The 27,105-nt window shown below is 39.5% G+C and overlaps 1 protein-coding gene across 3 annotated transcripts in view; it reads right to left on the reverse strand.

Annotated features, from left to right (window-relative positions):
• Positions 1-24,904, reverse strand: part of ACSM5 (acyl-CoA synthetase medium chain family member 5) — a 40,326-nt gene extending 15,422 nt beyond the window's left edge. The window contains exons 1-7 of one of the 3 annotated variants that reach the window (XM_043979605.1): positions 24,815-24,893; positions 24,393-24,505; positions 20,453-20,712; positions 17,733-17,943; positions 11,423-11,630; positions 6,406-6,549; positions 592-745 (exon numbers count right to left, since the gene is read on the reverse strand). In XM_043979605.1, coding sequence (XP_043835540.1) covers positions 592-745; positions 6,406-6,549; positions 11,423-11,630; positions 17,733-17,943; positions 20,453-20,659 — 924 coding nt within the window. In that variant the 5' untranslated portion in view covers positions 20,660-20,712; positions 24,393-24,505; positions 24,815-24,893. Of the gene's footprint in view, positions 1-591; positions 746-6,405; positions 6,550-11,418; positions 11,631-17,732; positions 17,944-20,452; positions 20,713-24,392; positions 24,506-24,814 lie in introns of those variants that run through there. The other 2 variants (XM_043979606.1, XM_043979607.1) reach the window with 2 other exon arrangements.
• Positions 24,905-27,105: the final 2,201 nt, after the last annotated feature.

The following is a 27,105-nucleotide window of genomic DNA, read 5'->3' on the forward strand; positions in this document are numbered from 1 at the left end:
CGTGTGTGTGTGTGTGTGTGTGTGTGTGTGTTTGGCAGGGAAATGAGGGTTAAGTGACTTGCCCAGGGTCACACTGCTAGTGTCAGTTGTCTGAGGCTGGATTTGAACTCAGGTCCTCCTGAATCCTAGGCCAGTGCCACCAAGCTACCCCCAGAGATCATCATTATTACAAAGGCATTTGAAATCTTTGTTGACTAAGGATGGGCATAATTCACTTTTACATAGTCTTTTAATATTTGTACAGGGATCTAGGTTTATTATCTCAATTGAGTCTTACACTAACTCTGTGAAGCAGCTGCTGGAGATATTATTATCACCATCTTATAGATTAGCAAGCATCTGAGATAGAATTCAAATCTAGGTCTTCCTGTCTCCATGAATATTCAGTATTCTATCTAATTCTCTGTGGAGATCAAGGACTCAGTTTACATTTACTTTTATATTTGCCTTTCTTCCTTGTCTCCTGCAGCTCAATACAATCTGGCTCATATGGGCATTAAATGAACTGATTACTTTGTGTGGTGATTACTTTCACCCCTTTTTCCATCCAATTTCAATGCAGTCAACAAGTAGAGTGATTTATGTCCTTACATTCAGGATAACATTGGTGTCGGCTTTTGGCAGGTGGTGGATGAAAAGGCAGGCTCCTGTTATCCAAGTAGAGTAGAATGACCAGGAAGCTTTGACCCAGCCTGTGTCAGATGTGTTCCAGAAGACGTCAGAAACTGTTAAGTCTTTCCACTTCCTGGTGACACAGAAGAAGAGAGTATTTGCTGTATGGCAGCACAGCTGCAGAGACCATTATTTAATTTCTGTGTAACCCTGAGCAAGGCACTTAGCTTTGGTTTGTCTTGGTTTCCTGTACTGTAAGATGGGGATAATAATAGCACCTATTTTCCAGAATTTCTATCTTGAACAATAGAGCTGGTGAAGAAGAAGAAGAAGAAGAAGAAGAAGAAGAAGAAGAAAAGAAGAAGAAGAAGAGGAGGAAGGGAGGAGGAGGGGAAGAGGAAGAGGAGATGAGGAGGAGGAGGAGAGAAGGAGGAGGAAGAGGAAGAAGGGAGGAAGAGGAACATCAAATGAGGTAATATTTGTAAAGTGCTTAGAACAGTGCCTGGTTACATAGTAGGAACTTAATAAATGATTATTTCTTTCCTTCCACCTATCAGAAGGAGATTCAGAAACTAGAAAAGGGCCAGGAGCATAGTAAATGCTTGTGGAATAATCATACAAGTAAAGGGACCCTCAAGTGCCAGAAATGTCATATCATCAAACATATAGACCCATGACCCATCATGACTCATCAGATGTCACACATGCCATACTTAATACCATCTTTCTTTCTTTCTTTTTTGGTGAGTCAATTGGGGAAGTGGCTTGCCCAGGGTTACACAGCTAGTAAGTGTCAAGTGTCTGAGGCCAGATTTGAACTCTTCCTCCTGACTCCAGGGCCAGTGCTCTATCCACTGCGCTACCTAGCTGCCCCCTTAATACCATCTTGAGGAGGAAAATAACTTAAACTTTATTTAAAAGTTGGTGGACTCTGAAGTTATATCACATTTAACTAGAAAGGGGCTTCAAATGCTATTTAATTCCCTCTCTCCCTCCTTCCCCCCAAAAGAGAAAACTGAGCTCCACACAGAGAAACCAACTTGGGCACAATTATCATAAGGATTGTGTATTTGGCAGAAATGCAGAATAAAAATTGGCCGGCTTCACCCTGCCTCTCAGTTATGCTAAACAAACTTTCTGAGGCAATACCCATGAAACTAGATAGCTTTTAGGGGGCTATTATTGAGGGGGTGGGACTGGGCTCATTTTTTTTTCTTTTCTTTTTTTTTTTTTTTTTGCTGGACTATGGGGGTTAAGTGACTTGCCCAGGGTCACACAGCTAGTACATGTCAAGTGTCTGAGGCCGGATTTGAACTCAGGTACTCCTGAATCCAGGGCCAGTGCTTTATCCACTGCACCACCTAGCTGCCCCTGGGCTCAGTTTTGAAGGAGCTCATATAGGATTTCTGGGTTTGGGGGGTGGCAATCAAGCACTGCAGGCCTCCATTGAGGATTTGCCACTTCCCATCTCATCCATTCTTTCATAGACTATGAATGGGTAGCTGGATTTTTCTGATGTGACTTTTAGAGGAGATATCAAGTGGTTGGTTATAACTGTCACATTATTATATGTAAGCTTCACTAAAGTGTTGCTTAAATGGTGTAAGGCACTGCACTGTGTTCAAATCCTGACTCTGACACTTAGTACCTGTTTGAAGTTGGATAGGTCACTTAACCCCTCTAAGATGTCACAGTTTCCTAATTTGTAAAATGAGGAAGTTGGCCTTGATGGCTCTTTAGGGTCCTTCCCAGTCCAAGTCTGTAATCCTATTATTCTATGGTAACATTGTTCTGGAGGGTTGGATTGAATAGCTTCAATATCTTTTCTTTTTTTTTTTAATTCTTTAGTGAGGCAATTGGGGTTAAGTGACTTGCCCAGGTTCATACAGCTAGTAAGTGTTAAGTGTCTGAGGCTGGATTTGAACCCAGGTACTCCTGACTCCAGGGCCAGTGCTCTATCCACTGCGCCACCTAGCTGCCCCTTCAATATCTTTTCAAGTACTCTGATATTCCTCCCTCTTTCCCCCCACAAGAATAGATTCAGACTACAGACAGTTGGTCATAGGAATATCCTTGATAGTTCTGAGAAAGCTATTACACATGCTGTGATGAAAGCATGCTTTTGGGCAAGTAAAGTATTGGCCAATCTATTTCCTGAAAGAGCAGTAATGTGTTCTAAACAAGCCAGCTGTTTGGGAATGACTAGAATTAGTGAGAAAGTTTGAGGCCCTCCTGGTAAGAGATGGAGGGACTGAAGGAAAAGGAGCAGGTTGGCAAGCAGAGTATCACTTGGAACAACAGCTAGGACGATGTCTTCAGAAACATGGTGTAGTGATAGCATCACCTTCAGTAATACTGGATGGAGTAAAAATAGTTAGGGATGGGGACTGAAACCAAAGTGTCACCAGACACTATTTGTTAAGACAAATAGAGACAAAATTTGAGCAGGGGAGCCAGGCTCTGAAGGACCTAATCCTTTCTCCATTAACCATTCCTATGTCCTCATTACTGGGCTTTATTGACCCTTATTCAGCAATAACAGTGAAACTTAAACATGTTTTGTTGTGTTGGACAGTAAGTGACAATTATATTATAGTCATTTTATGACTATATTTATTTATTTGTCTCTACAGCCTATGTAGAGGCTAAGATTAGAATGAGGAGTATGAGTATTTGGGTTATAGCAGCATGAACTTGAAATTCCTTAGAAAATTTGTGGGAGTTAGCAAGAGGGTGGATAATGTGACTCTACCTTAATACTTGGCCAACACCATTAGAGTGTCAGCACTGCTTGAGGACAACTCCAGTTTGTTCAAACTACTGTCAAAATATTGCTGGGGTGGGTGTGGGGGGGACAGCTAGGTGGCGCAGCAGATAAAGCAGTGGCCCTGGATTCAGGAGAACCTGAGTTCAAATCTGACCTCAGACGCTTGACACTTACTAGCTGTGTGACCCTGGGCAAGTCACTTAACCCTCATTGCCCAGCCAAAAAAAAATATATATATATATTGCTGTAGGCTTCCTGTTCATCAGCTCACAAGAAGATAGAGTCTTACAAGAAAATGATCATAGAGAGCATCGAAGAAGCATTGAATCCTCCATCAAGAGGAGTTCAACTTGGAAGAGTTTCCAGTACTGGAGGAATCAAAGGATTGTCTGAGAACTGATGCATTCTCAGATGCTGTATCCCATGGGCCCCATATATTAGAGCTACCCATGGTCAGTCAGTCAATAAATATTGTGTTTACTATATGCCAGTCTATAATATTGGAAGAATCTGAATCATTGTCACTTGAAAGCACAGCTGCAAGTTCAACAGTACCTGTAAATTTGGTTGGATTGGATCAATCATCTCTGTCTTGCTTGCCCTTGTGACAACTGGAAGTAAGAGCAGTTGAATGATAAAGAGCTATGAGAAACAATACAGTCTAAGAAATGGCAGTGTAACCCTTGGCTATTTAAGCTTCCCTCCCTAGAAGGTATCCCATTATTGAGAGAGTGTCAGAAAATGGTACACTTGAATAGGCCACAACTGACTCCATACAAGGTGTGGGAATCTGTGGTACTACCCAAGTCCTTCTAACTCTATGGCCATAAAAGCTCTACATGATAATTTTGAAGTTTGGTTAAAGAGAGAACTTTGAGGCTGACACAAAATAGATTCTACTGGCTCAAGATGGCAGCTCAAGATTTACCTGTAGGAAAAGAGAGACCAATATTCAATGTGTACAAAGAAAAGTCCTACTGACTTATTGTCTACAACTACCAGCAAGTCTTTGGAGCTTGTGTCTATAGGCTTTATTTCTGAAAATACATTGGAAGAATAGGAGCAACATCCTAGTGGCTACAGACCATTTGACCACAAGGCATGGGTGGTTAAAAAAATGATCTCTTGGGGCAGCTAGGTGGCGCAGTGGATAGAGCACTGGCCCTGGAGTCAGGAGTACCTGAATTCAAATCCAGCCTCAGACACTTAACACTTACTAGCTGTGTGACCCTGGGCAAGTCACTTAACCCCAATTGCCTCACTAAAAAAAAAAAAAATGATCTCTTGTTTTACTCCAAAATTAAGCTCAAACATTATTTCTCAATGAAGGTTTTCCTCATATGTCTAGAACTTTTCCTCCTAAAACTACCTTATATTCATTTTATATGTATTTATATATGTGCTGCTGTCTCCTCTATTAGAATGTAAGATCCTTTAGGGTAGGGATTATTTCTATCTTCTATTTGTATTCCCACCACTGAGCTGATACAGTCATGTCATTTAATAAATGTCTATTGGTTGACTGATTTATAGATAGACTAAATTGAAATAATGCCTCAGGAGAACTAGAAGATGTTATCTTAGGACAAAGAAAAAGCAAGAGTAAATGTATTTTTTAGAGGTTCAAAAGTTTGTAGTTCATTACAATTAGATATGGTACAGGATAGAAATATGAAGAGGTTAAAATTCATATACATTTAAGGATGAAAGAGGAGGCAGAAGAATTCGCCCTTTGAGGGGCAGCTAAGTGGTGCAGTAGATAGAGCACCAGCCCTGGATTCAAGAGAACCTGAGTTCAAATCTGGCCTCAGACACTTAACACTTACTAGCTGACCCTGGGCAAGTCACTTAACCCCAATTGCCTTACCAGAAGAAGAAGAAGAAGAAGAAGAAGAAGAAGAAGAAGAAGAAGAAGAAGAAGAAGAAGAAGAAGAAGAAGAAGAAGAAGAAGAAGAAGAAGAAGAAGAAGAAGAAGAAGAAGAAGAAGAAGAAGAAGAAGAAGAAGGAAAGAAAGAAAGAAAGAAAGAAAGAAAGAAAGAAAGAAAGAAAGAAAGAAAGAAAGAAAGAAAGAAAGAAAGAAAGAAAGAAAGAAAGAAAAAGAAAAAAAGAATTTGCCCTTTGACTTCTCTGGCAAGAACAAAATATGTTTCTCTTAGAAATGACTTTTCTGATAGTTACTTGAAAATGAGAAAAAAAAGTCATGAGGGAGGGATGTGGGGAACGAATAAATGAACAAATGAAAAGCATTTATTGTGTTCATTATGTGCCAAGGAGGCAACTCCACCCCCACCCCCCCAACATATATGCATGTGGGTGGAAATAGGTAAGGAGCAAGATAGAACAAAAAGCCTTGTGATTAATGACACTCCTATAAGGGGGCTGGACCTGGTTATTTCTGAAGTCCCTTCCTGAGTTTCCATTCTATAACTTTATTGTTTCATCAATCCTACTAGCATACGGTAATGTATAACCAGTAGTCAGTATGAGAATAATATAGTCTTCAGACTGATCATTGTCTTCCACAGTTAATCCAGTGGGCAGGCTGTGGACAGGCGACCAACAACACAAAAGCACCACTGTCACACTGATGTCAATATCTACCTAACAATGGTTCATATAAGTCTTCCCTTTGGTCCTTTCAAGTGAGTCCTTCTCCCAACTCTATTGTCTTTCTCAGACCTGGAGACTTAATTTAAAAAAAAATAGTGTCACAGATCTACCCCTGGAAAGTACCTCAGAAACCATCTTGTCCAACTCCCTTATTTTTAAAGATAAGAAAACTGATACCCAGGGGAGATTAAGTGAATTGCCCAAGGTTATATAGGTAGCAAGAATCAGAGATAAGATATAAACCCAGGTTTCCCCACTTCCAAGTCTATGCTTTGTTTTGTTTTTCTTTTTTCCCCATTCTACCACAAAATTGTTGACCTACCAAAAAACTGATTATTTCAACTGTCAATATATTCAATTATCAATGGTATTATTGCTACCCTGATATTCAGCTGCCAATACATCCCCCTCTATACCTTGCACAGGTTGAAAAGCCCAATCCATAGCTGACTTGGGTGTGTTCCAGCATCTTGGGTGAACCTGTGGTACCACTAGTGAAGAAAATAACCAATGGGTCTTGACTCCTAGTCCTCACACAGTTGTGTTCTTCAGGTGCCACTCTAAAAACAAGAACATACACATATATTTTTGTTTGTTTGTTTTCTTTTTTGTTGTTTTTTTTTTCTAGGCAATGGGGGTTAAGTGACTTGCCCAGGCTCACACAGCTAGTTAAGTGTCAAGTGTCTAAGGTCGGATTTGAACTCAGGTCTTCCTGAATCCAGGGCCGGTGCTTTATCCACTACACCACCTTGCTGCCCCCCATACACATATATTTTTGCAAATCACCCTAATCCTCCCCTCTTCTCTTGGTTCATTTAAAAGTATGTCACACAAACATTGGAGAATTTTAGCTCTGGGTGCTTTGTAATATAAACCTAAAACATAACCATGTTTTCCCTGAAAGGTCACTTAATTTCCTAAGGCTAGATCAGATTTCTGTTCAACCCTAAGACCCTCCCTTTAGGTAGAAGTTTCCACCCCCAGCTTTTCATGTGAACAGGCCAGATGTAGAAATTCCATCCCTCTTTTGACTAGAGGTTGCTGTTACCAGAAGAGCCTTGAGCATCCAGTCAACAATAGACTGAACTGTATCTTAAAAGTGAAAATTTGACAAGATTTATATTTGCTCCCAAAGTAGGATAAATTCATAAATTCTTAGTATTGAAAAAAAAATCTCCAAGTTTAATTTTGGCTGTAGAGGGGACATATTGACTCTCTGGATAGATAGATTAAATTATTTTTCAGGGAATGCTGACAATTTCACGCCAATCTTCTTTCTTACTATTCATTACTCCATCCAATATTTTTCTTTCATAAAGTTTTAGTTTGTGTTGGTATATTTTGTTTTACTATCATCTTCATTTTCAAATATATCCTTTGTCCATTCTCTACCCAGTAATTCATCCCTTGTAGTAAAGAATAAAAAGAAAATAGGGGGAAAAAAGCAGTTTAGTGAAATTAACTACCACATCAATTAAGTCTGACATTATATGTTATAATATTTCACAACCATGGTCTACAACTCTGTGCAAGCAAAGGGGGGAGATATATTTTCTCATCTCTTTTCTGGAGGCTAGTTTGGTCATTACAATGTCATGATATTCATTCTTGGGGTTTTGTTCTTTCCATGTACATTATTTTCATCATGGTATTTGTTGTTTTCTTGGGTCTGCTTACTTTATTCTGTATCAGTTCATATGAGTATTTGCATGCTTCTCCAAATTCTTCCTATTCATCATTTCTTATGGCATTGAGATATTCCTTTATATTTATGGACCACAATTTGTTTTGCCATTCCCCAGTTGATGGGCACAAAATTTGGTTCTAACTCTTTTCTATCATATAAAGTGGTGCTATAAATATTTTGGTATATATAGGTTATATTTTCCCATAAAATAGAAATTTTATGATATTGTTGAAAACTATTTCTCATAACTGCTCTCTATAGAAAACAGTGAGAAATTTACAAAACAGTAAAGAACAATTAGGAAAAACAGCTCCAGTTTATTTCTCCCATTAGTAGGTAGGCATGTATATGTGGATACTCCTTCCAAAGAAAGAGCTCAAGATTACTTTATGAGTGAAAGTTTTTAAACCTTCTTTGTTCATTGGTTACAGACCTTGGTCATCCAAAGTTTTAAATCTTTATTGGTAAATCAGATCCAGATTGATTAACTTTCAGTTTTTCCTGGCTTGTTAGTACAGGATTTCCTCAGTTCCATTAGCATGATACAATCAGTTTGACAGTTCAATTGAAAAGCAAACAATATGACAAAAGTATATGACATACAAATCAGTTTAATAGTTCAAACTTGAAAACAATATGACAAGAGTATATAATTCAAAAGGGGTTGTCACAGATAACTCAGATGTTTTTATAAGTATTGTGGAGGAAAACAGAATGGCTCCAGCAGATGAAGGTGTTCATTAGAGAGCCATAAAAACTACCAATTATTCTGGGGAAAGAAGTCACATTAAATAGGAGCTTATCTGCTAGCTATAAACTCCCAGATATTTGGAGAGGCAAATGGTATGCAACAACCCAAATAACTCCGGGGTTTGCTTGACACCCACTTTAATATTGTCTGGGTTCAGTTAAAGAGCATTTTGATCTTGCTAATCCAAGTTTTCATAGGATTTTTTTGTATAATAAGGCAGCTCCATCAAATCCAAGTGGTTTATATATTCACTAACAATTTCATTTGTATCTAGATTATTAAATTTTGTATAACAATATAAATATATTTTATATATAAAACATATATTAAAACATTTTAGGTATTTATTTCTATCTTTAACTTCTTTGACGTATATGACTAGTAGTGTAATCTTTGGATAAAAGAATGTAGCTATATTATATGTGCATATATTATATATGTGTGTATATATTATCTGTGTGCATGCATAATTATATATGTGTATATAAACACTTTTTGTGGTAACAAAAGATTAAAAATAAAGTAGATGCCTATAAATTAGGGAATGACTAAACCAATAACAACAACAACAACAACAATAATTAATAGCATTATGTAGTGCTTTAAGGTTCTCAAAACACTGTATCAATATTTTCTCCATTTGTCCCATTTTATCATGTAGTATATGAATCTAATGAAATATTATGATGCAAATGTAACTTAATATGTGGAATTTAGAAAAAAACATGGGAAGTCTTCTGAATAAATAGAACCAGGAAAACAATATATACAATGACTACAATAATGCAAATAAAAGTAATGCTGAAAGCAACTGAACCCTGACTAATTGTAAGGACGAATCTTGATTTCCAAGAACAGATAAGGAAATTATATCTTCCTCCTTTCAGTAGAGAGGGAGACTACAGGTGTGGAACATTGTATATACTGTCAGACAATAGTCATTGCTGGTTCATTTGGCTTAAACTGTTTTCCTTTGTTACCAGAGAGGGTTCAGTGGGTGAGAGGTGTATTAGGAATTAGCTGTGCTATAAAAACAAAAAGCCTCTAAGAAATAAAAAATAAAAAAAATGGGACCTAAACCAAATTCCTCTCCCTGACTCCTCCCTCCCAGTACAGCATTTTATAGAAATTTGAAAACAGCACTGCCATGGTATCTCAATTCAGTTAAAAATATTTATTAAGTGCCTATTGTATGCAAAATACTATGCTAGAAAGGAGGGACAGAAAGCCTATAAGTAAAAAAAAAAAGAAATAGTCCTTGCTTTCAGGAAACTTACTTTCTATTTCTTTAGGCTTCTGATATCCTTCCAAGTAGAGGTAATTATAATTAAGAAAAGGCTAATTATGGAAAAGACTAGGAAATACTGGATGTGTCAACCCCTGGGAAACTCTGGCTCCCTACCCTGCTGTTTCTAACTGCCCCTGCCCCTGGGCAGAGATAGATCCAAGGCTGCAACTTGGTTCTTTTAATCTCTTATCAAGATGCCCTTCCTACAGTTCTGCTGCTCTGTTGATGCTACAGGGGGCCTTGGCTTGGGGCCTTGCCTATGGTTTGCCTCTGCTGGTTAGAGGTGGCTTAAACCAATTCTGTGGTTTTACCTACTATTCCATCTACCTACCTATCCATCCCTCCTGAGTTTATATAACCTTTATTGTAATTCCCCTCTCTGGGCATCCCTGTCTGGAAAGATTGTGGTGATGCCCTAAATTGCAATTCCATGACCCTGAGTAAAATGATCCATTGTGATTTACAAACCTAGTTGGCCTGAGTTTTTGTATATTTGACAGATGGCACTTTTAAAAACATTTGTGAGGCCAATTATGCATTATTCTCTTGCAGATTCTCAATATATCTATAAAATCCTGCTTGTTCATGCTTCCATGTTCCTCATGGAAGGCATCCCATTACCCATCTCTGGGTCTGTGCATAGACTGCCAAGCATGAACTACTCTCCCTTTTCACCCCTACCTCTTAGAAAACCTAGCTTCCTTCAAGGCAAAGGTCACATCTTTGAAGAGACTTTTCCTCCAGTAGAATATAAGAATCCTGAGGTCAGGGACACTTTTTATGGGGGTGTGGGTGAGGTGTGTCTCTGAATACTTAGTGGTTGGCACATAATTGACAATTGACAACAGATTATTGAATTAAATTGAATTGTTGGCTATGCCCATACATATCACATCTTTCTCAGTTTTAGCAAGCTTAAACAACAGTTTTCATTGAGGGATTTAGTTCTGCTGAGAAGTAGTCCTATGGCCTTGGACAAGTCTACTTGCCCGATTAGAATTTCTTCTCTCTGTGCTTTCTATCTACAATACAGGTGAGCATGGTGAGGGGAGGGTTTGGAGAAAGATGTTTGGACTAAATGGTCTCTAAAATCCTTTCTGGTTTTAACATTCTAAGCTATAAAAGATAGTCCTTATCTTGTCCTCATTTTCTTTTCCTCTCCTCCCCTCCCCCTGTCCTTTCCTCCTTCCTTCCCTCCTTCCTTCTGTAATGATTGGAATGACGCCACCTGCTGGAGACTTACTGCAGGACGCTCCACCATGAGGAGAAGGTGTCTGAGGGCAAGACATGAGGCTCTTTGGCATCAGGAAGTGACGTTTCCTTGTGGGAGGAAGAGGGGGTGAGGGTGGTGCTCTCGCTCTCTTTCTTTAGGAGGCTGGTGGAGAGTGGAGCTAGAAATGCGCTCTCCCTTTGATAGATGAATCTAGGCTTTTCTCTCTCTTCACCAAATTCTTATTCTCCTTAATAAATGCTTAAAAGTCTAACTCTTGCTAAAGCTTATAATTTATTGGCGACCACTCATTAGATATTTTAGACAGACCAGCTAGAATTTTAGCCCCTTACCCTTCCTTCCTTCCTTCCTTCCTTCCTTCCTTCCTTCCTTCCTTCCTTCCTTCCTTCCTTCCTTCCTTCCTTCCTTCCTTCCTTTTTTTCTTGGTTGTTTTCATTAGGGGGTCAGATTACTCTCCACAAAGGGTCACAACTCACCGGCATAGTTCTCTGAAGTTCAGCCAGCCAGGCCGGCTACTGCTGGAGACAAGAACTTTTGTTCGGAGGGAAGGACAGTCAGTACCAATGGTGTCCACCTGAGGTGCTAAGGAGTCATTAGTAATGATGGCCTTGGCACCAGATGCCTGCAGTCGATACTGAACGTCCTTTACTGTTAGCTGAGAAACTCCAGGAATGATGACAACCCCTGAAAAAAATGGAAGAAAACAATGATAATTTAGAAAACTAATCATCTTAATCCACAGTGAACCAAAAGAGCATCATGGTGTAGTTTGGACAGCACTGGGTTTGAAGTCAGAAGACTTGAGTCTAAATCCTAATTCTGTGATTTACTGAGTGATATTGATCAAGTTATTTCCCCTTTTCTAAGATCCAATTTTCTCTTCTATAGAATGAAATAGTTGTACTAAATCATCCCTAAATTTGTTTCTAGATCTAATTCTTATGTTCCTAAATGCCAATAGAGATTTGGAAGACATTCTGGTGCATTCTAACACTTGGCATGATATCAAACCTCTATAGGAATTTATATTTTCATTTGAGGTAGCTGGGCAACATGGTAGATAGAACAACTGGCCTGGAAGTAAGGAAGATCTGAGTTCAAATCCAGCCTCAGACATTGACTAGCTATGTGATCCTAGGCAAGTCAGGTAACCGCTATACTTGTCCCAGTTTCCTCATCTATGACATTGGGATAATGATACCACCCACCCCTTAATGTTGTTTGTTTGTTTGTTTTTTGGTGAGGCAATTGGGGTTAAGTGACTTGCTTAGGGTCACACAGCTAGTAAGTGTCAAGTGTCTGAGGCTGGATTTGAACTCAGGACCTCCTGAATCCAGGACTGATGCTCTATCCACTGTGCCATCTAGCTTCCCCTAATGTTGTTTTAAGGATCAAATGAGACAATAATTGTAAAATGCTTATAGCACAGTGCCTGACACATAATACAGACCATATAAATTCTTGGGGCAGCTAGGTGCCCAAATGGTTAGAAAATGGTCAGGGAGACTCCTTTTCATGAGTTCAAATCTCTCCTCAAACACTTCCTAGCTACGTGACCTCAGGTAAGTCACTTAACCCTGTTTGCCTCTGTAAAATGAGCTAGAGAAGGAAATGGCAAACTACTTTGTCCAACCCCACCGCAAAATCCCCAAAACAAAAAACAGAAAAAAAAGCTCAAACCAAAAAAACCCAAAACCCAAAAGGGGTCATGAAGAATTGGACATGACTGAACAATAACTAAAACAATTATACTCTTATTTTCCCATTTTGAATAATGTTGAGTGCTAAGAGTACCAAAATATCAGCAACCTTCCATCAACACTCCCTCCTTCCTAGAAAGTGGCTTTGTTCAGAATTCAGTTGACACCACACCCATACTAATCATAAATCACAGACTCAAGATTTCATTAATGTACATATTCTGCTGGTGCAAATCTCAGCTCTAATCTACCCTCCGAGCAGCTACCAAATCATACCTCTGGCTTTGTCACTCCCTCCTCAATAAGTTTTTAGTGTCTTCCCATTAATTCCAGGAACAAAAAGCAAACTCCTCTGTTTTGACATCTGAAACCATTAACAGCCTGATTTCACCTTTTCTTTCCAGCCTTATTATCTAGCTCATCCTTTGATACACAAAATACTTTGATACATTTGACTCTCCACCCAAACTGGCCTGCATACTGTTCATTATAAACAGGACTCCATCTCTGTGCATTTGCACTGCCTGAAATTCAGACTCACCCGACCTGTGTCTCAGTATCACTCTTTTCCATCAAGACTCTTATCGTGACCCTTTCTATATAAACTTTTGCTTGATCTCCCTAGGTGGTAGGACCATTCTATTTCTAATGGTGCTAATGTCTGGGAGGATCAGGAAAGAATTTATATAGAAGGTGGAACTTGAACTATTTTATGTAATGGTAACTTTGGGGACATTTTCTCTCTATATACATATCTATGTACACACACACACACACACACACACACACACATATATATACTATACATACATTTCATTGTTTTTGTTCAGTTGCATCCATTTCTTCATGACCCCATTTGGGGTTTTCTTGGTAGAGATACTGGAGTGGTTTGCCATTTCCTTCTCTAGCTTATTTTACAGATGAGGAAACTGAGACAAACAGGACTGTCACTCTCCCAGAGTCACATAGCAAGTTAAGTGTCTGAGGACAGATTTGAACTCAGGAAGATGAGTCTTCCTAACTCTAGACCTGGCACTATACCCACTGGGTCACCTAGCTACTCTCTACTATACATACTATCGCACACAAAGTGACTATACATGCATACATGCATATTGTTTTTGGAATTGTGTTCTTTATTCTTGTAGACACAACATATATACACACACATATGCATATATTTGTGTATATATGTATATAAATGTGTGGGTATACACACATACATACAAATGCACACAGACATACATACATAGACATGTACACATATATAGTGTTCAATACATAAAAACACACAATGCACACACATGCACATATGAATTTACACATACAAACACACATACACACATGCACACATATAGTCTCCTCTGTCTAGATTGTAAACTCCTCATGGGTTAGGCTCATTTCACTTTTGTTTTTGGATACAAAGTGACTAGCATAGTGACTGGCACATATCACACGCTCAATAAATGCTTTTTTGATGGATGGATCAATTGAAATAAACCCTGCAATGCCTTCTACCTTTATATATGGTCCTGGGAAGTTGTTATAGCTAATATAATAAAACAGTTAAGCACTCAGGGAACTTTCTAAACTAAGTTAGGCTGGGTTTTGGAGGATACCCATACCCAGGCCTATTGGTTATAGGCATCTACTTGAAACTTTTCCATTTTGATAGGACTTGCAAGAACTCATGCTGGGCTGTCAAAGTCTTCACAAACTGTCTTGGTCCTAAATTAGGATCTGTGCCCAGATCAGATATGATAACAATGGAATCTAAGAAAATCCCAGATTTCTAGGATTTGAGGGTGTCAGCCCAGTGAGCTAGCTATTATGGAGGATTTAGATGAACTTGAGCACTGTGAGTTTGGGAGGAACATCTGCTCCACAAGAAAGGAACCAAGGAAACAGCCACAAGGTTGTATAAATAGAGAACCTGGGTTTGTATTTTATTCTCCTTACTTTCAGTAAAAGGATGAAGCTGGCTGATCCTATCTTGAAGGAGGTCTCCACTATCTTAGAGATTTCCTACTAACACAGGATACTATGATAAGATATTAATCTGATAAGATTAACTACAGAGAAATTATTATTCCACTGGAACAAACCAGATCTTTGGCAATTATTGAGACCACTGAGAACACATATTCCCTATTTCTGTTTTGTTGCAGAATGTTACTGATTATCTATGTACTCTAAGTAAAAGTAAAAAATAACAAAAACTCAATCTATACTCCTAGTTTAAACCACTACTAGTCTAAGTGAGTTTCCTTATCATACCAATAAAGTTCTTTTCCTTGCAATCTGGCTCCTTCCTTTAAATCATACAGACTTTATGATGGGTGAGATTCTTCTTGGGGTCTCATGGAATCTAAGATGAAAAACTCCCATGACAATATGGTGGCAGCAGTGGGATGACTAGGAATCCCCAGAAAAATGACTGAGATTACCATAACTCAAGAAAGCTAGCATGTGTACAAGATAAGCTTTTACTTAACTGTGGTAGCCTCCTGTGGTTATTGGTTTACTCTGACTTCAAAGGGGTTAAGAGTTACTATCCCTTTAATTTTGTCTATGAGAAACCATAGTTGACTCTTGGTAACACTGCTCAATCTCCTCTCTCTCTCTCTCTCTCTCTCTCTCTTTGGTGGGGCAATGAGGGTTAAAAGACTTGCTCAGGGTCACACAGCTAGTAAGTGTCAAGTGTCTGAGGCTGGATTTGAACTCAGGTCCTCCTGAATGTATATATTTCTTCTTTCTTGTGGAAGAAGAAATATGTGATTTTTTGCCTCTTTCTGCATAAAATCTGCTCTCTATTTCTCCTCATCCTCCTTATGTGGGGAAATAGAAAGCCTCTTGAAGATTTGGCCAGAATATCCAAAGAAGTGTCAGTATCAAAGACAATGACAATTAGCTTCAAAATTCCTTTATGAAAACAACAACAACAACAAAGATTCCTTTATGAGCAGTGGAGAAGTCAGATCTAATTTTGCACTAAGTTGTGGCTCTATCAGTTTCCTGGTCTGCAAACTGTGTGCAATCTAACTTAATCTTCCTTGCAGAGATATTGCATTTGTTGAAAATTGAGGGGTTGATACAGTTTAGTTATTTTGTTTAAGCCTTCAGAGACTCTGCCTGCTGAGTTCTCTCTCATTTCTTTCTTTTTTTTTGGGGGGGGAGGGGGTCTCCTTCATTTCTTAAAGTATAATTTACCATAAACCATTTTTTTTCCTGTCCTGGGCCTGAAACTTTTCTTCCCCTTCCAAATCACATTATTGTTTAGGAAGTGATCAACTCACCTCTCTGAGTATCTGCTCTGAAGAGTAGAATGGCCATTTTGTTCATTCAGTGAGATCTATGTTAAGAGAATTTTTCTGAACACTGTGGGAGATTTCAGTGTCTTTTGGGTGAAACATATATTCATGTTGTATTCTTCAGGTGACACGCACAAAAGGAAAGCAATTAATATGTGTGGAATGATTAATTATGAACTGACAATTGGGGTGAACCAAATAAATCATTAAATGTTACCGGGTTATTATACACTATAGTCCTTAGATATTGTTAGTGTGAAACTATCAAGCCAGATAAATAGCTGCAGAATACATAAAATAATTGTAGGTCACTGTTTAGAGGACTGGAGTAATTGCACTCATACTTTTTTATTTCTGAATTAAAAGATGAAAATTCTCTTCTACATTTGGAGAGATCAAAGATAGCAAACCCATACATATATCTGTCTGTTTGTCTATCTATTTGTTCACCCAGATTATGCTAGAAGAAGCAGTGGATAGAGCACTGTGCCTAGAGTCAGTAAAATCTGAGGTCAAATACAGCCCCAGACATTTACTAGCCACATGATCCTGAGCAAGTCACTTAATCTCAATCTATTTCAGTTCCCTGAATATAGGGATGATAATGGCATCTACCTCCCAGGGTTGTTGTGAAGATTGTAACAAAAACTATCTGAGGATACATTGGTAAGTACTACTGCCAACCATACAATCAACAATGCAGGGATAGGGAAAAACTACATTTTATTACACTCAGAAAGTCCCAGATTTCTATAATTTGGGAGTGTCAGCCCAGTGAACTAGCTATCACAGAGGATTTAGATAAACTTGAGCACTGTGAGTTTGGGAGGAACATCTGCTCCACAGAAAAGGAACCAAGGAAACAGCTACAAGGCTGTATAAATAGAGAACCTGGTTTTGTATTTTATTCTCCTTACTGATATTACTAAACAAGACTCTCCATTTCCTCCCCACAATGCTTAGTCCTGCTAGACCTAGATAAGAACCCTATAAAAATCCACCAGGCTTTATTGTTTTGTAGTGAGGGTTCTCCATTCAGTCTTGGACCCTAATAAAGTGCCCAATTCCATCCAGGATCCCAGTGGACTGTTCCATTTCTCTTCTCTCTGACTGCTCCTTCATTTTGTTAATATCTGCATTCAATAAAGTCAGCTTTCTTTACTGTCTTGTGAGCTCTCCATTTCCTTTCACTAGACTTCTAGTATTCCTGAACCTGACCATGCATGGTAGCACTGCATGGTCAATGTGTTGATTTATTTTTCTTCACCTTATTTATTGCTATAAGGGAAGGTTCTTTTGGGGAAGTGGGAATCCTTGGGAAGAGATAATGAAGTGAACAAAAGAAAAGAGCATCAACCTCAAGAAAATGAACATGTATATATACAAAGAGGATTATTACTGAGAAGCATATTGAATATTAGTGTGGGTAATAATCCCAGTTGTAGCTTCACCATCCTAAAAGAAGAAGCCCAGGGAAAGTGCAAACCCAATGAAGTCAGAGTAAGACTTTATTATGATATTTATCATTATCAATGCCATACATACATATTCACACATACATTTATGTGTATATATACTATATGCATGTGTATATACACATCCTCGTTTTCTAGAAAGTCTCAGTCATTGCTCAGGATAAGGGAGTGAGTACAACGAATTACTTCTCCTGCTCTAATCTAACACATTCTACTTTTCCCCTAACTCCCCACCTTGTAGCATACTTAGGATGACTAGTCCTTCAATCTGTCACAAGTTAGAGGGAACCAGCCACTGACCTGTTCTCATACAAGCCACGTTCACCAACCACCATTCAGGTATCCTGGGGAGAATTACCAGCAATCGATCCCCTGGCCGCAGGTTGCATACTCTGGACAAAACATTGGCTGCTTTCCTGGATTGGATGCCCAGCTCTTCATAATTCCATTTTACCTCATCTCCCTGACCATCAACCCACCAGAGAGCAGGATTTGGGGACCGTTTTCCAGCCTGGGTAATGACAAGGGATAGAAAGATAACACCATCTATTAGCCAAAAGTAGCCTTTATCTTGTGGTGTCAGGTTTAAGTTGGGAACCCTAGGTAAAACTTTACCAAGAGGTATTGAGGCCCACTCAGCAACTAGCCCTTAGAAATGCCCTCATTAATGCACCATAGATTTGAGGACTTGCTTCGTGGGGCCCCAGATACTGTAGGAATTGCTTGGGTGATCACTATACTTTTGCTCAAGTTTTATCCCTTTTGTGTCTAGTGAGGGGCTGCCCCTTTGGTGAGTTTTATAAAGGAAAATAGACTAAGCTTAGATCTAAGATTATTCATTTGTATTTCTACTTCCCTATTTCCATAATTGGCATCACCTTTTGTTATCTAATTAATTCCCAAGCAATAAAAACTAATCCCTCACAGATTAAAGTTCAGAGGCTTCTTTTTCTTAGTGGTCTGGGATATATATATATATATGGGAAAAGTTAAAAGGGGGAGTTTAATGCTCGTATATCCAATTTTGAATCTCACACTAGTAAACTGTGGCCTTCTGTGGGCCTTCCTCCTCTTCCCACCAGCAGATAAGTGGACTGCAAAGGAAATCGACCACATCCTAAGGCCCAAACTATGACATCAGCTAGTAATTCTATGCTTCATTGGAGTACTAAGAGTTGTCTTCCTCTGGTCCCTTAAATGTATAGATCGAAATCCTGGGGGGGGAAATCAATTCTCTTCCTTTCCCCTTTCCACCCAACTCGACGTTAATAAAATTAATCAGACTCCTAGTCTCTTACTGTCAGACTAATCTTCCTAAAGAACAGATTTGACCATGTGCCTCCCTAATCCAGTGAACTCCAGTGACTCCCTACTGCCTCTGGAATCAAATACAAAACCCTCTGTTTATCATTCAAAGCCTTGATCCCCTCATACCTTTCCTGCCTTCTTTTACCTTAATTCCCACCCTCCCCAATCTGTGGTCTGACTATGCTCACCTCCTTGATGTTCTAACAAGATTCTCTATCTCCTGACTCCAAACATTTCCTTCCTTCCTTCCTTCCTTCCTTCCTTCCTTCCTTCCTTCCTTCCTTCCTTCCTTCCTTCCTTCCTTCCTTCCTTCCTTCCTTCCTTCCTTCCTTCCTTCCTTCCTTTCTTTCTTCCTTTCTTTCTTCCTTTCTTCCTTCCTTCCTTCCTTTCTTTCTTTCTTTCTTTCTTTCTTTCTTTCTTTCTTTCTTTCTTTCTTTCTTTCTTTCTTTCTTTCTTTCTTTCTTTCTTTTTTGCAGGGCAATGAGGATTAAGTGACTTGCCCAGGGTCACACAGCTAGTAAGTGTCAAGTGTCTGAGGCCAGATTTGAAGTCAGGTCCTTCTGAATCCAGGGCTGGTGCTTTATCCACTGTGCCACCTAGCTGCCCCCTGTCTCCAAACATTTTCATTGGTGGTCCCCCATGCTTGGAATTCTCTTCCCCCTCATAGCCATCTCTTGGCCTCCCTGGTTCCTTCTGGCTAAAATCTCGCCTTCTAGAGGAAATCTCTCCCAATTCCACTTATTTCCAGTGTCTTTGCTCTACTAATTATCTCTGATTTATCCTGTCTATAGCTTGTTTGTACATAGCTATTTGCAAGTTGTGTTCCCCTTTAGACTGTGATCTTCTTGAGAGCAGGGACTCTTCTTTGCCTTTGTTTCTCTGATACTTAGCACTATGCCTGGTACATGGTAGATGCTTAATAACTTCTTGGTGACTTGATCCTATTAGTTTTGTTTCCTCTCCCCACAGCACCACACAATATACTGGGTAGGATATATGGGTAGGTGTTTATTTGGGTTGGAAGTCCTGGGTTTGAATCCTGGCTCCAATACTAACTACCAATTACATAGCCTGTTTGGGACTCACGTTCTTCCTCTATAAAATGAAGGAGTTAGACTAGAGAGCCGCTAAGGACCCTTTGAGTTCAAAATCTATTTTCCATTGCCTCCAAATAATGCCTTCAAAGGAGCTTGAAGAAGGAAGGGCATGGTCATGGTGAAGAAGAGGGAAGAGGTATATAACTGAAGGGAGGAGAGAGTGGGCCCAAGGCCAGATGGGTTTGAGTCCTTTGGAAGTTGTGTGTCATGCATATTGACCCCTCCCACAAGAATTAGAGGAGTAAGCAGTGATGAAAACTGACAATTCTTCCACTGCTTAAGAAAACTGCCCTTGCCTACAATTATCTGTGTCATGGCATCTAACACTTGGTCCCTCAATGTCAGAGAAGAAAGGGCCTATGTTCTCTGCTAGGTCTTATCCAAAGAGCAGATTGACATCACCAGTGCACAAACCTTGAATACTAAGTAGGATGGATGATTTTAATGCTTTGAAGGTCAAGGACAATTTCCTTTTCTGGCCCCCTACTATCTGTGAACAGCTCAAGGTAGCAAAAGAAAATGATCTTCTCAGCACAGTTCTTCCCTTGTCCTTAGGGCTTAGGGTCTAAGGCAAACACCATTAGGGTGGTATCTGTCAAAATCCCCCAACTTTACCTTCTCCATCTGACTCCACACGTCTAGCACGTCACTGGCAAAATTAAAATACTCTGGCATTGCCTGCTTTCCTTGGTGAATGGCTTCAAAGTCGGGGAAGGTCTTCTGAAGCCTCAGCAGCCCTGTGCTCACATAGCGGAGAGGCCTATAGAAGGCTGGAGAGTCCCACAGTGACTGAAGGAGCCGACAAGCTAACCTCAGCCTCATGGTCCCACAGACTTGTCTTGACAGGCAGCAGGGGAAATACAGGATCTTTGTACCTAATGTCAACAAAAGGAAGCAAAGTTAAGTTATTATAGGGAGGGGATGTAGTGCATAGAGCACTGGTCTTGAAGTAAGGAAGATCTGAGTTCAAATACTTCCAAAGTGTCTGACACTGAGTGAGTCATCAAAACCATCTGCCTCAGTTTCTTAATCTATAAAATGGAAATAATAATATCTACAATGAGAGGTCACTGTGAGGATCAAATGAGTACTTTGCAAACCTTCAAGCACTATGTAAATGCTAGCTATCATGATCATCACGTTTATCTTCCTTGTTGAGTAATGATCCTTCTCTTATGGTGACTGGTGACTGTATCTGCCTATAACTGTATATGTAACATGTATAATCATTTTCCCAGGACTTTGGGTTAGTTTTTACTTGGGGAGGTTCACCAAAGAGGAGCTTCACTTAATGTGATTAACATATAACTACTAACATTATTATTATTTTTTTTTTAGTGAGGCAATTGGAGTTAAGTGACTTGTCCAGGGTCACACGGCTAGCAAGTGTTAAGTGTCTGAGGCCCGATTTGAACTCAGGTACTCCTGACTATAGGGCTGGTGCTCTATACACTGCGCCACCTAGCTGCCCCACTACTAACATTATTGACCTAGAAAGTTGGTTGAAGAGGCCAGCAAGGACATCAACTTTAAACCAGAACTTAGAGAAACTTCAGGTACTGTAGAAGAGGGTGCAGGTGGCATTGAATTCAAGCAATAGGATTTTTCTCTGGCACTTTCCTTTAATTCTGTGGTTGTGGAAATTCAGTGGCAGAGGATTCCATTACACTGATACCACTAGGCATTTGTGTGTGTGTGTGTGTGTGTGTAGGGGGGGCAACAACATGGGAGAGATCAAGGATATTTTTAATCGATTTTCATAATTTGTTAATTTTTTTCTCTTCTCAAGTCACCTTTGCCCCATCTTGTCCCTCCATCTCAGTGGGGGACCTTGACACATATTTCACTGAAAAAAAAATCATCTGTGGCAAAGGCTCTTTTCTCCCCACCTCTACACCACCTCAACAGCATCCCCATTTTCTCCTCCTTTACTCTCATCTCAAAGAGGCCACCCTTCTCCTTATAACCACTAGCCCCTCTACTTTTGCCCCAGTCTTCTTCCCTTCCCTTTTATCTGGCAGACTACACTGTCAATCACCCCCTATCTTTCCCTAATTTTCTATCTCGTTCTATCCTCTCATCTCTTCCCTACTAATCAAACATGCCCAGTTCTCTCACATTCTTAACTAGACCCTACCATCACCTCAAGATATTGTCTTATGTCTTTCTTCTCTTTCACAGACAAGTATTTAGCTATTTATGTTTGTTGCCTCTTTTCTTCGTTTCCCATTAACTTTGCAAACTGACTTTCAACCTCATCATTTAACTGAAACTAAAACCTCTCCAAGAGTACCAGTGATCTATTAACAACCAAATGTGACAGTCTTTTCTTTCTTTATTCCCCTTGACCTCTCTACAGTATCTGACACTATTGACTGCAGTACCCAGAACTGAACACAATTTTCCAGATGAGGTCTGACAAAGGCAGTGTACAATGCCACTATCGCTTCCCTATTTCTAAAAGCTATGCTCCTCTTAATGCAGGCCAAGATCACATTAGTTTTTTTGACTACCACATAATACTGATGATTCATATTCCTAATGCCTATTATTTGTTGATAAGGAAAAAAACAACCCATTTCATTTGTAGAATGAAATGCTCACTTGAAGTCTTTCTTCCAATGAGGTGTCTCTAATTCAGGTATCAAAATCATTGGTGATGGGGGCGGCTAGGTGGCGCAGTGGATAAAGTACTGGCCCTGGATTCAGGAGTTCCTGAGTTCAAATCCGGCCTCAGACACTTGACACTTACTAGCTGTATGACCCTGGGCAAGTCACTTAACCCCCATTGCCCCGCAAAAACCCCCCCCCAAAAAACGCACAAAAAAACCAAAAATCATTGGTGATTTCTTGTAAGATGAAACAACAGAAATAACCGAGTTCAATGACTCTCTGTTCATGAATCAGAAAAGGCATAAACCAGAGAGATGTATGCTTGCCAAAGCTTTTTGCCACTGTGATGAAGGAAGTCCAGCACAGATTCCAACTTAAAAGGGATTCCATGCAGATAGTGAGGTCCTTCAGATGATCCTACTGTATTTATAGTTAATTATGTTCTGGTTGCACCACTTCCTAGATTATTGCAGAGGCTTCTGGAAGAGAGATAAGCACTCATAACGGGGTGGTCTGACCATTGGCAATCCACACAGGAAATACCAAGTGGATCTGCTGCCTAGATGATGACATGCACTTTGATGGAAAACCTCTAGAGCATGACCAGCAGCAATTACAATACATCTAGGAAAGTTAATACAAAAATACAGTGAGTTGGGCTATTGTAAAACAGTATGAGGAAAGCAGGGAAGATTACCTTCAAGAAACTATAAAATTCCTTCAATAACCCTGAAATATCCCTACAAACAAAGGACCATCTTTTTAATATCAACATTCTACCAGTATTTCCATATGGCCTCAAGTCATGGAACACAGCAGTCTCTGAAAAATTGAAAATGATTATCACACAAAGGACAATGGAGAGGCATATAGGTGGTTGTGAGCAGACTGAAAGATATAATCAGTGAAGGACTTTGAAGAACACGAGTAAGGGATGTGATTGAGTGAGTGTATGATAGGAAGAGAGGATGGGCCGGTTATGTGATAAGGGTGAGGAATAACAGATGGACACCCTGAATCCTTCAGTGTATCCTGAGGAGATATAAGTACAGTCAGAGGAAAATGAAGATGGCCTCTAACATGTTGAGTAGTGAATTTATGAGAAGATATAGACAAAGGCTCCATACAATGTGTAGACATGGGTGAATTGCAATCTACATCACTGGAAGGAATATGTAAATCAAAGAAATTACGTTTCCCTTTGAATATCTGAGCTTTTATCCCACCTACTTTACAGATTGTGACACTGTCATATCAAGTATTATAGTCAATAGGAAAGTGTAATATATTATTATTATTATTATTATTATTATTATTATTATTATTATTATTATTATTATTATTATTATTATTTTGGTGAGGCAGTTGGGGTTAAGTGACTTGCCCAGGGTCACACAGCTAGTAAGTATTAAGTGTCTGAGGCCGGATTTGAATTCAGGTCCTCCTGAATTCAGGGCCGGTGCTCTATCCACTGCACCATCTAGCTGCCCCTGTGCCATCTAGCTGCCCCAAATATATTAATTTTTAAACCTAGCAGGAGGTCATTTAACAAAAAGTTAATGTTTCACAAAAATGGCTAGTAAATTCAGAAATTCATCATGCCAAGACTAGACACAGGCCAAAAAATCATAAAAAGGGTGCAGAAAAGTTTAGGTAAATTAATATGAGAAATGATTAAATTAGAGATGTTTTGGAGTACATTCATAATTTTCTGAAGACTATGACAGAACAGTATGATATACTGTGGAAAAGTGGAATTTTGAATCAAAAATCCTGGCTCTGCCCCTTGCTGCCTCTGTTTCTTGGGCAAATCATTCAGTCTTTCTGAATTTCAGTTTTTTATCCGCAAAATGAGAAGATAACACTAGAGAGATTCTAAGGTTCTTTTCAATTTGAAATCTTTGATTCTATGATCTTATAGAGAACAGCCACATTCTCTTACCCTGATGGGGGAGGGGGGCTACCAAGAAGTCTTCCTTTTTCCCCTTCCATCTGTGTGGGTCAAGGTTGAAGAAAGATAAGCTCCAGAAAAGCTAAATACTGTATCCCATAGTCCTAGAGCAGGGCAGGGTAAAAAGTGAAGGAAGGAAATTAGAAGGAGCAGGGAAGGGACAAAGTAGGAGAAAGGGTAAGGAAGGGAGCAGGGAGAGAGTAGAGTGTTAGAGTCTTTTGGAGTTTTTTTCCCAGCAAACATTGCAGAGGCATCTCTTACATAATCATGACCCATTTACCTCAAAGCAATTAGCTCTGATCATTAGCATATATAGTCAAAGTCACAACATAAATCATCTGAAAGGTAACCTCTTGACCAGAGATATCACTCAAAAGTACACCAAGCAAGTGTCTATTCTTCTCAATACCTACCTCTCAGCCAGTGAAATATAGAAGGTATCCTTATTTTGACTCAAACTAGGAAGAGTCCCCAGTGCTTGTGTCCATTCAAACTCCCCAAGGTGACTGAACAAATTAACAATAATTCACCAGAAAGTTCAGTACAGGAGAACTTTGGACCTTGCCTGCAGCAATGAGAGGGAGGAGGAGTAAAGAAGTGTTCTTTTTCCAATGTCAAGAGGACATATCCAATGGGGTATCTGAACTCACTAAGATTATGGTACCTACTTTGCTGGGCTTTTATGAAGAAAATTCTCTGTCAAGCTTAAGGTACTATATACAGGTTATGATGAACAGGATACTACCAGAAAAACCTGGAAAGACCTACATGAATTGAAGCAGAGTGAAATGAACTGTATACAAAATAACAGCAATAGCGGGGGATGATCCGCTGGGAAGCATGTGGTTATTTTCAGCAAGGCAATGATCCAATATAACCCTGAAGGACTTAGGAAGATTGCAGCCCATCTGCAGAGAAAGAACTGATAGTATCTGAAAACAGATAGAAACATATTTAATTTTTTTTTCTTTTCCTCTTTGACAATTCCTTAATCTGAAGCTTTGGGTTTTTTTGACTGTTTTCTCTCACAATTAGCTAATATGGGAATTTTTCCATGACTACTCATGTATAACTTATTTTGAATTGCTTGAGTTTTTGTGGGTGGGGGTGGGAATGGAGGGAGAAAGAGAAGTCGGAACACAAAGTTTTAAAAAATTGATGTTAAAATTTGTTTTTACATATATTTTGGAAAATAAAATTCTATTCAAAGCAAAACGCAAAAAAAAAAAAAAAAGGACTCACTGCCAACTGAATCTTGGGCTAAAACCCAGAATGAGTTCTAGGAAGTCTCTGAGGCAGGAGGGTGGGAAGAGGAGAAGTGATAAGCATAATCAAAAAAAAGCTTTTAAAAAGTTATGTTCATGGGGGCAGCTAGGTGGCGTAGTGGATAAAGCACTGGCCATGGAGTCAGGAGTACCTGAGTTCAAATCCGGCCTCAGACACTTAATACTTACTAGCTGTGTGACCTTGGGCAAGTCACTTAACCCCAATTGCCTCACTAAAAAAAAAAAAAGTTATGTTCAGACCAAGCAAAAATATGAAAGTGATAGGCAGGAAGCAACAGGTTAGGTATAGAGGGCTTTAATGTTGGGTAATCACATTATATACATTATTTTTCTTGAGTCTCACAACAACTCTTTGAAATGAGTGCTGTGGGCATTATTATCCCCATTTTATAGATGAGGAAGCTGAGGCTGGGGGAGGTCTAGTGCCCAGGGTCTCATAGCTACTGTGTCAGAGTTAGAATTTGAAGCCACTTATTCCTGATTCCAAGTTTAGCACATGGTTCACTTTATCTCCTGGGTAATATACATCTTATCATCACTTCTCCCCTTACTGCTATTCTCCTGAAGAAATGCTAAGTCAGCATTCTAGTCAAGCATATAGACACCCCTCCTTTGGAACAAGTAGAGATGTCCTCTGCCACCCAGCAAGGGACTACACAGAAACTTGGGCATACACATTTATCCTCTCTCAGTCAGCTTCAGCTATGTATGTCTCATTGCTAGATTGAATGCCCCTCCCTCAATCCCCATCTCCTATTGATTGCTAAACTTGAAAAGGGGATGATGTGGGCATGATATACCCGGTTAAAGAGGTGGCTCTGGCTTGCTGGTCTCTTGGGGGACAGCTTTTGAGGAGATAAGAAGAGATTCCAGTGGGGAGGTGCAAGAAGGAAGGGTTCTTTCCTGCAGTAGCATCATGGTGAGTCAATGGACCAGTGGACCCAGTGTCCATATGGAGCATAGACTCACTCAACTTGTACATAAAACTCCTGGATCCTTTCCTCTAACATAGGTCTTCCAAACATCAAAAAATCCTGGGAAATCTGCAAGTACTGGTGAAAAGGGTAGGCTTTATCAATACAATTGTGTTTATGGCAGCAGTGGTAGCAGGATTGGTCATGGACAGTATTGGCATCAGAGGTATAGGCTCCCAGAAAAGAAGTGCCTCCTTGGATACCACTTGGTTATTTGATTGGATAATGCCAGTGTAGAGGAGAAAGATAAAATGACTAACTAGCAGCCTAGTAAACACTGTTTTCTATGGACCCATAACTATTAGCCTCCAACTGATTATCCTAGTAGTGAAGTTAGCCTTCCAATGGATTGTATTAGTAGTGATAAATCATTGGATTCTGTTTTAATCAGTTTATGATTCTTTTTTGCTTAACATTCCTTTTTTTTGAGGCAATTGGGGTTAA

This window comes from Dromiciops gliroides, chromosome 1 (genome assembly GCF_019393635.1).
Source record: "Dromiciops gliroides isolate mDroGli1 chromosome 1, mDroGli1.pri, whole genome shotgun sequence".
NCBI lineage: Eukaryota > Metazoa > Chordata > Mammalia > Microbiotheria > Microbiotheriidae > Dromiciops > Dromiciops gliroides.